Source organism: Schistocerca serialis, chromosome 1 (genome assembly GCF_023864345.2).
Source record: "Schistocerca serialis cubense isolate TAMUIC-IGC-003099 chromosome 1, iqSchSeri2.2, whole genome shotgun sequence".
Lineage (NCBI taxonomy): Eukaryota > Metazoa > Arthropoda > Insecta > Orthoptera > Acrididae > Schistocerca > Schistocerca serialis.
This window is the reverse complement of record NC_064638.1, coordinates 433,600,936-433,612,940: the sequence shown is the minus strand read 5'-3', so window position 1 is coordinate 433,612,940 and position 12,005 is coordinate 433,600,936. Positions and strand designations below refer to the sequence as shown.

Here is a 12,005-nt window from a genome sequence, read left to right as displayed (position 1 = left end):
CACATAAGACTCTAACAAAATTACCTCAGAAAACTACAGGATCTATTATTTTACTCTAAAAGTAAAAACAGGAATGTTTCCTGAACTGCGTTTAAAAGTATTGTTAGTTTCCCATGTATTATGTATCATACGACAAAGTAGTACTCTCTTACATAAACCTAGATAAATATTTTACAACCAGAAACATCATCATGAGTAATTGTTATTCTCATCTAATACTAAAACCATAAGCGAGACATTAATATCAATACAAGCAGTTTCAGTATAGGATGAAATTCTTACCTGTCACCCACTATCTTGCCAGTTCAGACTAGCACTAAGAGGAAATGGCTAACTGTGCAGTAATGGTATATTTGTGTCACTGAGAACTGCCATAGCCGTTGAGCGGCATCCACTTACTGTACACGCAAACAATTGTAAGCAACCTACACCATTCCATCTGGTGGTAACAATACAGAATAGAAACGCATGTGCAATATATGATGTAACATACTGTGGGCATTAGTGGGTTAAACAAAGGAAAATCCAGGATGGAATGCAGGATGCGTAGTTGTTCAAAGTCTGGCCTTGACGCCCAGATACAGTGCTCATGTGTGGTGTTTGGAAGAGGCTGGGTTGGGGAGGGGGAGGGATAGCAGGGTGTGGGTGGGGAATAAGTGCTGCTTGTGAGAGCATACAGAGACAAGGTGGAGAGAGAGAGAGAGAGACAGAGAGAGAGAGAGAGAGAGAGAGAGTAGAGTAGAGTAGCTAGATGCAGTTGAATGGGAACAGTGAAGGAGATAGGTGGGTAAAGAACAATGACAAATGAAGGTTGATCTTCACCAACTTACTCTTGCATGGTTTTGGGGTCAGGCCCAAATTTACTGGAAGTACCTCCTCTCCAACTGTAAAATTCTCCTAATGTGCAATCTCTAATTTCTGGATCACATCTCACATACTGAAACTCTTGACCCTGAGGTACTAGAAGAGCATGCAAAACGCCACCTCAAAAAAACTCTCCAACCTGTTCACTTCCTACTACTGCCTTGGGTTACAACTACCCACCACCTCTACAGCAACCTCCAAACCTCCTGCACATCCTTCGCAGACCTACTATGTGTGCCCCATCTTCAAAAACTCCCTTCCACTGCCATACAGAATCCAGAACCTAGACAGAACCAAAACACAGTCATGAACCTTTCCTCCATTAGCCTTTCTAAAGGCCTCACCTTTCCCCACTCCCATATTCAATCATGCTGGACTTAAAGGTCTTCTCTCCTTCTTCCACTCCATGCAGCGGAAACACTTTTTCACCAGCAACCCTACCAATCAGATTCAACCAAAGACCAATGTTGAACCCTGCCCAATTCAGTTCTCTCCATCCAGTGGTGATCCACCCCCACAGCCCCAAATCACTCCCTTTTAACTTTCCAGAATTTCTTAACCTTGAATCTTGCCTCACTATCATTCACCAAATCCCTCAGTATGCAAGCTAACCTTACATCCACAGAAAGAACTGCAGTCCACCACCTAAAATCTGATCCTGATTTAATAACCTTACTAGATGACAAAGGCTCGACCAGTGTTGCCAATGTTGTTTGAACTGCAAGGATTACCTGGCAGAAGGACTCCGCCAGTTGTCAGATTCACTACCTACAAACACTGCCACAGTGACACCATTCTACACTCCTGGAAATTGAAATAAGAACACCATGAATTCATTGTCCCAGGAAGGGGAAACTTTATTGACACATTCCTGGGGTCAGATACATCACATGATCACACTGACAGAACCACAGGCACATAGACACAGGCAACAGAGCATGCACAATGTCGGCACTAGCACAGTGTATATCCACCTTTTCCAGCAATGCAGGCTGCTATTCTCCCATGGAGACGATCGTAGAGATGCTGGATGTAGTCCTGTGGAACGGCTTGCCATGCCATTTCCACCTGGCGCCTCAGTTGGACCAGCGTTCGTGCTGGACGTGCAGACCGCGTGAGACGACGCTTCATCCAGTCCCAAACATGCTCAATGGGGGACAGATCCGGAGATCTTGCTGGCCAGGGTAGTTGACTTACACCTTCTAGAGCACGTTGGGTGGCACGGGATACATGCGGACATGCATTGTCCTGTTGGAACAGCAAGTTCCCTTGCCGGTCTAGGAATGGTAGAACGATGGGTTCGATGACGGTTTGGATGTACCGTGCACTATTCAGTGTCCCCTCGACGATCACCAGTGGTGTACGGCCAGTGTAGGAGATCGCTCCCCACACCATGATGCCGGGTGTTGGCCCTGTGTGCCTCGGTCGTATGCAGTCCTGATTGTGGCGCTCAGCTGCACGGCGCCAAACACGCATACGACCATCATTGGCACCAAGGCAGAAGCGACTCTCATCGCTGAAGACGACACGTCTCCATTCGTCCCTCCATTCACGCCTGTCGCGACACCACTGGAGGCGGGCTGCATGATGTTGGGGCGTGAGCGGAAGACGGCCTAACGGTGTGCGGGACCGTAGCCCAGCTTCATGGAGACTGTTGCGAATGGTCCTCACCGATACCCCAGAAGCAACAGTGTCCCTAATTTGCTGGGAAGTGGCGGTGCGGTCCCCTACGGCACTGCGTAGGATCCTACGGTCTTGGCGTGCATCCGTGCGTCGCTGCGGTCCGGTCCCAGGTCGACGGGCACATGCCCCTTCCGCCGACCACTGGCGACAACATCGATGTACTGTGGAGACCTCACGCCCCACGTGTTGAGCAATTCGGCGGTACGTCCACCCGGCCTCCCGCATGTCCACTATACGCCCTCGCTCAAAGTCCGTCAACTGCACATACGGTTCACGTCCACGCTGTCGCGGCATGCTACCAGTGTTAAAGACTGCGATGGAGCTCCGTATGCCACGGCAAACTGGCTGACACTGACGGCGGCGGTGCACAAATGCTGCGCAGCTAGCGCCATTCGACGGCGAACACCGTGGTTCCTGGTGTGTCCGCTGTGCCGTGCGTGTGATCATTGCCTGTACAGCCCTCTCGCAGTGTCCGGAGCAAGTATGGTGGGTCTGACACACCGGTGTCAATGTGTTCTTTTTTCCATTTCCAGGAGTGTAGAAATCCAGCAGGATCTCCAGTCTCTCCTCAAATCCTAAGCCCCATCCCAGAACCTCGTATCTCTCTTCTCATTCCTACCACTCCCCACACACCTACCTTCTACGTGCTTCCTAAAGTCCATAAATCCAACCATCCAGGACGCCCCATTGAGGCCCGTTACTGTATCCCCACTGAGAGAATCTGTGCTTTCATAGACCAACACCTTCAGCCTATACTCACAACCTACCCTCCTATAGAAAAGATACCAACCACTTCCTCTACCAACTCTTCATGATTGCTGTTCGTTTACCACTTGGTGCCATGCTCATCACTGTTGATGCCATCTCCCTTGACACTAACATCCCTAATGGCCATTGCCTAGCTGCTACTCAACAGTACCTTTCCCAACATCTGATGGATCCCAAACCTACTACCTTCTCCCTCATCACCTTGACCCACTACATGCTCAACCACAATCACTCCTCCTCTGAAGGCATCACCTACAAACAAATCTGGAATGTGGCATGGGCACCTCTACGTGGCACCTACCTATACCAACCTGCACATGGGCCTTTTGGAGGAATCCTTCCTAACCACCCAGAATCCCCAACCCCTCACTTGGTTCACATTTATTGATGACATCTTCATGCTCTGGATTGAGGGTGAGGACATCCTATCCATATTTCTCCAGAACCTCAACACCTTCTCCCCCATTTGCTTCACCTGATCCTCCTCAACCCAACAAGCCACTTTCCTCCACATCAACAGCTGGCACCCTTTCCATACCAAGTAGTCCTTTCCATACAGCCCAGATACCCATTGGTGTTGCATATGTAGTGCAAACAGTCTCTCTCAAAATGTACCAGTCTCAATGAGGCCATCACAGACGTTAATTACCCTCCCAACCTTATACAGAAACAGATCTTCTATGCCTTATCTCTCCAGTCACCTACCACCTCCTAATGTCCCACTGTTTGGTCAGAGAGGAGTATTCCCCTTGTGACTCACAAGTAACACTACTCAAATGCCACTCACGATTCTGATACACTTCGAATATGTTGTAATCTAGATCAAATATGATACATGTATTTTTTATAGGTACTCATATGGCCATTGAGGTAGTGAAAACCATCCCGAAGAAAACACAGTTGTTATCTCTCTGAGCATATATCGTTGAAACAGCTCGAGATATAACAAAAATGTTGAAACGTAATTTCCATGGTTGGTACTGTACTTTACAACTGTGCAATCACATCTTTAAACGCTTTGATATATTTCAAAATCCTCCTCTCACTTCACAATTTTTGAAATTTTGTGTGTTGTAAATCTAATAGTACATTTAATAACAAATTGAACCATATATGATATGATTACATCCTGAAGTCGCAGTAGTCGGATATAAGTTGAAGTACCACTATATGTGCGCCCCGTCCGCAGTGTGATGTTTGTCATACATGGTGAAAGTGATGTTTGCAATCTCATAGTGCAACCATAACAGCTCCTGAAAGATTTGATTGAAACAATAAAGTCTCACTCTCTGTCGAGTCCAGGAATAATAAGTGTGGAGGTGGCGAGAGGATATTCCCGTTGTTTTGTTGTACTCCCTCCCCTTGTGGACTTTGCTTTATTTTTTTCGTTGTTTGTTTGATTTTGAATATTACATTTCACATCTACTTTGTTATTTTACAGTGTTGCATTATCTTTGATAGTCAGTGCAATAATGAGGGTACATTGTATTATCCATTGCAAAGAGGTGCTGCATACATATACACAATGTGCACCACAAAATCTGATTATTGCACAATTTACAGCATTTATCACAATTTTTAAAACAAAAATTAACAGGCGGTTCACAGTTATCAGATTTTTCTAAGATGTATCTGCTCTTGAACCACGCATACCTAAACATGTTCACAAATCGAAGTGATGAAAACTGATTATGAATCAAAGATTGAATTTTCACGATATTGTTCCTCAGGTGCATATTTACACCAGAGAACTGTTTTAGGAAATTCTTTCACGGTCTGAATATGTAAACATCAAGTGGCTGGATTGTGCCAGTTCCTGCAGGAATCATCATAATTTTTACAACCTTACTACCTTTGTCTGTGTTGTTAAATTTCTTTTCCATTTGTTCTGTTCAGGAACCCAAACACAGATTGTTCACCAACACTAGGTAAGTAAACATCCACGAACCATTTCATTAATCAGGTGTTGAAGCAAATGCACCAATATTATCACTTTTGTACCTAGTTCGTAGAACAATGGATCCAAACTGGCCACCTGTTTCCTGCAGGACTAAGAGCAAAGGGGATTGTAAAACACCAATTGCAGATAGGATTGGTTGAATTGTGTAGCTTAACAAATTCAATGATTGAGCGAAACATTCAATTTTTAGTTTTCCTGCATGTGTCCCCTGTTTAAACACAGATCAGTCCCAATTGTAAACATTGTCCTCTCCTAATGATGCAGTATTTGATGTTATGTTTGCCACAAATGCATTAGTGTGTTCTACTGATTATTCTGTATTGGTTTTTGAATAACAAATATATTAATCTTTTTGGAAATAATTCAATGCCTTACTTTAAAATGGTGAACCCATTTCACAGATGCCATGAATAGGTGGCATGACAGATTAATTTCACATCTCTCCCTCAAAGCCCATTGTTTCAGATCCAAGATATGAATAGGTAGTGATTTATTGCATTCTTTCTGTAATTGTTGCAATAAGTATTTGGAAATCTGTAATAATTTGTCGCTTTGTGTCTCACCTTCAGTGACTTGTTTTTCCTGTCTATATAGTGATTTTGTATTCTTAACCTTTCTGAAATTATGTTGGACTGTTTTTAAACTCTTATTTCCAAGCCAAAACATAACTGTCTCTTTTTTATATTCCAAATCAGTTACCATTTTGCTCTTCGTACTGTCTTCCACAACATCCTCATAATCCTCCTCAAACACCTCTTTCACAGTGACAGCCTCAGGAAATACAGTGTTGTCATCATAGGTCAAAGTACTTTATCTGTCTACAAATACATTGTCGATGGACTCCTTAATCAGATTCACTAAATGTAATGCGAATGATATTTCCTTGTCGGTAATGATAGAGTCAACATCGTATTGCGGATGATCGAAGCTTTTGTGTAATAGGTGTAATACATTCTTTGGATACATCATGCTGTATTCGGATTCACGTGTATACACTCAGTCTGTTACATTCTCTATATGCTATTCAATTTGAATCCAACACTCAGTCCACAAATTCCGGCTACCTGTTTATAGAAACGATGATCACCAAATGACAGTATCAGCACCTGTACACATGCAGTGAAGTTCATGCATACATTATTGCATACCTATCCTACTGTTCAGCCATCTGGCACTTGCTCTTCATCATGTTTCTGTTGAGCAATTTGATGTCCATACCCACCCTGCCACATGACGTGTATTTGTGTAAACCTGAGGCATCCATGGACTTGTGTACGAACGTCTAGACCGAGGGCATCGGGCTCTTGTCACCGCCCTCCCCCCATAGTACACAGTCGCAATGTAGGTCTCAATATACACATGGCCTGAAAAGTCCATATTAATGCCTCGTAAATGCTCATAGTTACTGCAGGCTTTGTAATAATTTATAGACTAGATTGCTCTTTCCCGTAAATAACCTGTTCTGACAATCTTTCGCAAATATATGGAATAAGGAAACAGAGATATACACTGTATGATGCTTTCTGTTGAAACAATGAGCATAATCCAGCCACTTGATGTTAACACAGTCAGACCATGGAAGAATTTTCTAAAACAGTTCTGTGATGTAATTCTACTGTATGGCTGTGATGTAAATTTGCACCTGAGGAATAATATCCTCAAAATTCAATCTTTGTTCCATAATCAGTTTTTATCCCCTCAATTTGACAGGTATTTGTGGTCCAAGAGTGGATACGTCACAAAAAAGCTTTATAAATGTTAACCTCCTTCTAATTATTGCTTTAAACATAGTGATACATGCTGTAAACTGTGCAATAATATTGCAATAATCAGATGTGTGTGGTACACATTGTGTATGTGTGTGCAGCATTTCTTTGCAATGGATAAATACAACGTCCCCTCATTGTTGCACTGACTATCAAAGATAATGCAACCAAACTAAATACTATAAAATAACAAAGTAAATGTCAATCATAATATCCAAAACCAAACAGCCAAAGAAATGAAACAAAAGAAACAACAAGCAAATAAAACAAAAACTATGAAAAAAACAAAATTGGAATGGCACCTTGCCACTTCCACATTGATAATTCCCAGACTTGACAGAGAGCAAGATGTTACTGTTCAATTAAAACCTTCAGGAGCCCATATTTTAGGATTGCAGTGTTAAATTGCAAAAAAGACTATCATAATGTATGATAAGCATCAAACTGTGGACAAAATGCACATATAGTGGTATATATATCTGAGTATTGGGACTTGGGGATGTAACTTTATCATATATCGTTCAATTTGTTGTTAAATGAATTATTAGATTTACTAAACATAAAATTTCAAAAATTGTGAAGTGAGCAGAGGATTTTGAAATATATTAAAATGTTTAAAGATGTGATTGCACCATGGAAATTATGTTTCAACATTTTTGTTATATCTTGAACTGTTCCAACAATATATGCTCAGAAAGATAACAACTGCATTTTCCTCGGGAGGGTTTTGACCTCTTCGGTGATTGTATGGGCATGTATAAAAAAAATCTCTCTCATATTTTGACCTAGACTACAATGTATTAGAAGTGTGTTGGAATCGGTGAGTGGGACTTGGGTAGTGTTACTTGTCAGTTCCGTACAGGACTGGAGCAGTTGAGTCACATTCTTCACCAGGTTTCAACTACCTTTTGTCATGCCTTGAAATGAGGAGTGTCCTAACCTTCCCAATGAACCTACAGTATACCTTCATGCATCCCTACACAAACCCTGCTTCCAAGCCCTTGGCTCATGGCTTATATCCCTCTAACAGACCTAGATGCAAGACTTGTCTCGAACATTCTACTATCACCATTTACTCCAGTCCAGTCATAAACATCACCTATCCCATCATAGGCAGGGCTACCTGTGAAACCGGTCACATGATCTACATGCTAAGCTGCAACCACTGTGCTGCGTTCTACGTGGGCCTGATTACCAAGAAGCTTGCTGTCAGCATGAATGGCCACTGACACACTGTGACCAATAAACAGCTGGACCACACAGTTGCTGAACACACTGCCTAATGCAACATTCTTCACTTCACTTCAATGACTGCTTCACAGCATGTGTCACCTGGATCCTTCCTACCAACACCAGCTTTTCAGAATTGCGCGGCTGGGAATTCGCTCTGCAGTGTATCCTATGTTTCCGTAACCCTTTCTGGCCTCAGCCTTGGTAGTCATTGTCCTTCACCTACCTATCCCCTTCCTTGCTCCCACTCCAGCACTACACAGCCTTCTATTCCACCAGCGGACCTGCAATCTTTTTACTTCCCTCCTTTTTTGCTACCCCGCACACCCCTCCCCACCTGCCTTCCATCTTGTCTCCCGACTGCACCTAGCAGCCCTACCGTCTCTCCCCCTCATCCCTATATGCTCCCACAAGCAGCACTTTCTGTACCCTCCCCATACCCCACTATCCCTCCCTCTCCCTACCCCACCTCCTCCTTACCCCACTACTCAGTTGGCTTCTGCCATCAAGTGCAGTTGCTCGCAATCTGGCCTCAGCAGCCAGAGACAGTTGTGTTTGTGTGAATTTATTTGTGTATGTTGTGTAATTCAGAAGGAGGCCTTCTGGTCAAAATCTTACTTGTTCAGTAGTCTTTTCATTGTGCCTATGTGTGATTCAACATCTTCACTATGTGGTGAGTAGCAATTTATCCTTTTCATAATGTTGTCATTATCCATTCTGGATTTTCCTTTTTTAAATTATAAACAATCACTTAAAGCATATTAGCTTTCTGTTTGTTAAATATTGTGACATATCTATTGTGTTCTCTTAATTACTGAATGGTGGATATACAGATGGTTGTTTAGCTTGTTATCATTGGCCTGCCATATCTTCCTCCTGCTGCCATATTCGAAGAAGCTATGTGGTCTCTTGTTTTTCCTTTAAAATAAAAATAAGAGATTTTCTTATGTTCTGCGACACTTAGAAACAAATTAGAGCTATCAGCAAGAGTAATTGTTGATGTGAAGTAAACTGATCATTGGGGATATGTAATAAAGAAGTACAGTGTGTGTGTTTTCATTATATACCTGAGTTCAAGAAGTTTAAAAGAGGAGAGAGAGAGTGAATGAGCAAAAAGGTTACTAGCTGTCACAGTCCACACAGACAGAGCAATGATACCATCAATATGGCAGAGAGGTACTCCTTGAGAAATGAATGAGTAATTGATGGTGTCACCAACAGCGCAAAAACAAACACAATAAAAACCAGCAAACTAACAGGTACCAGTAGGGATTTTTGGTTGGGTATGGTCTCGTTATTAACGCCTTTAAACGTGTTAAAAACTTTAAAATATCAAACCACATTTAAAAAACAGGTGTTTTTTTTTCAGATGTGTGAATGTAATATGCCTCAGTAGTAAAGTGCCAGATTATAATCCATAAATCCAAATGTGTCTGGTTCAATCCATGGTCAGTCCTAGGATTTTTGTGGGTCACTTATCACTTCTTTTGGCAGTGTTTGTTGTTGCGAAAAATGCCAAGGTGCACTGTGGTTCGGAATCTACCGTAGGTCCTCCTGTAACTGGCTAAGTAAGTCAGTTGAAAGTCGGAGAAAGACTGACATACCATCTCCTACTGGACCATGTCTGTTAAGGGACAGTGGCATTCCAAAAAAATCTTTAATATTTTTCAGACAAGAGCGTTCAAAACAGAATAGAGTACCAAAATTTTTACAGGATTAAACTTCTACTCATCGATAACCATTGTTTTTCAGTTCTCCTCATAAAAGAGATACTGTCTTGGATTGTAGCCATTTTGCATAATATTTCACCTTTGTCCATTATAATTTGAACAGAAAACAGAAGACTCCTTTAGAGAAAGCTTTCAGATTGTGTAAAAATAAGCATCTCATTAAGAACTTTTGTTTTGTTGATAGGTCCGTGATAGCTATTAGCATTAATCAAATAACACACAAGGAAAATGCTGTGCCGTGATTATTTTGTTATCCAAGTTCTGCTATTTGCTTGTTATGTCTGGAAATGAAACTTGGGGTCTTGTAGGCTTATGAAGCTCTCAGACTATTCCACTGTATTATGTTGCATTTCTTTGCAGGAGTCACAAGCAAATTGTACATTAGTGTACTGAACAATAAAGAACAGAAAACATTTTCGATACTAGTAATATTATGTAGTGTGTGCCTGTTTGACATCATTGATCAGCCTTTTTCTTCTTAATGCTTCAGGCCACTGTTTCTGAACTTTCAGTTTGCAAAACTGAGCTTTCTTTCCAAGTGTTTAGTTTATCTCTAATGAACATTGTTAGCTAGTATACACTGCCGCAAATGAATCTATATTTTTTATATTTCCAGTGTTCCTACACTTATTCTGGAAAGAAGTAAAGGCTTATCTGTTGCGGTGCTCCTTCAGTTGAAGACAGAACTGGAAAATTTAGCCCAGAAATTAAAAGGAGAAGTGATGGTGTTCGAGTTGGCACAACATGTCCAGGTTGCATTTAGATACCTTACATATTAATATAGGTTGTATTATAAATCTCCTATTCTCTGTCCTGTGTAACACAAAGCTTTTTTTTTCTGTGCCAGTTTGAAATCTCATTTTCAAAGAAGAAATTTTTAACATTAAGAGAACATCTAAGACATATGTTTTTCAGATAATAACATATTGCAATTGTAATTTGAATGTGTAATGCATTAACCCTTCAGGTGTGAGTGACATGCATGCTCTTTCTGTATGATTCTGCGTGGCATGCTGTTATCATGTCTGATGTAATTGCTAGGCTGTTTGTATGTCAGAAGTTGCTGCTTTCCCAACGAATCTTTCTCTGATGCTCTGGTACATTGAGTGTCATGTTTTACATGTTCTCAAGTTTCATCCACATATCTTCTCATGTCAGCACATTTGTAACCTTTAGCACGTGGTAGTCTATGAACATCTGCTTCGAGGTACACCACACTTAGAAAAATTATAAAGAGGTTTCTCCCGTGTTTATAAATTTGAATGCAATTTTTGCATTTCGCACATTATGTACATAAAAGGTCAGTTAAAAAGCACTTCTAAATTCAGTTCTTGGTTTTCGTATTATATTCTTTGAATACAATTCTTATAACTATTCTAATTTTGAATAAAATTGGTACGCAATTCTCTACAGAGAAAAATTGAAAAATCGCCCTTGGATTTGGGGGGGGGGGGTTAAGAATGTATTTTTGTGTTTTTTCTGTACAGTGTATCTTAAAATGTTGAAGGTTAAGGAATAGCTATTTTAGGCATCTTCATACAGTAGTTACAAGGTATGTGCATCTGTTTGATTACTTATGCATGTACTACAGGAAAAATGCTTGCAAGCTCCTAAAATTCAGACATTAAATTCAGTGATGACTTGCAGTTCCTAAGACATTCAGCATAACTGTAGCATTTTCTTATGTTCCTCTTGGATTCTTCCCTGCCACAACACTTGGCTACATTTAATTCCTGTCATGTGGAAAGTCTAAATTGGAGATGTCTTAAATAATTACAAAGCTCTGCCATAAAAGATCTAGCAACCCATGCACTCATCATCTGCTATGCACAAATATATATCGTTTGGTTTTATCATTTCCCTGTTTACTGTCTTGTTTCATCATTCCTGTTGCACCATCAGAAATCATAAGAGTCTTGCATCAGTCATCTATGAATTTTTTCATCATTCAGCAAAATGTCAACTTTTATTTTATTGTAGCCTTTTCTGTCACTCAGTAATGTG

General features: G+C 41.2%; 1 protein-coding gene across 1 annotated transcript in view; it reads left to right on the top strand.

Moving 5' to 3' along the window:
• The window catches only part of LOC126472623 (eIF-2-alpha kinase GCN2), a 304,310-nt gene that overhangs the window by 56,972 nt on the left and 235,333 nt on the right, over window positions 1–12,005 (top strand). Inside the window, exon 3 of the mRNA XM_050099946.1 lies at window positions 10,618–10,753. Coding sequence (XP_049955903.1) covers window positions 10,618–10,753 — 136 coding nt within the window. The remainder of the gene's footprint in view (window positions 1–10,617; window positions 10,754–12,005) is intronic.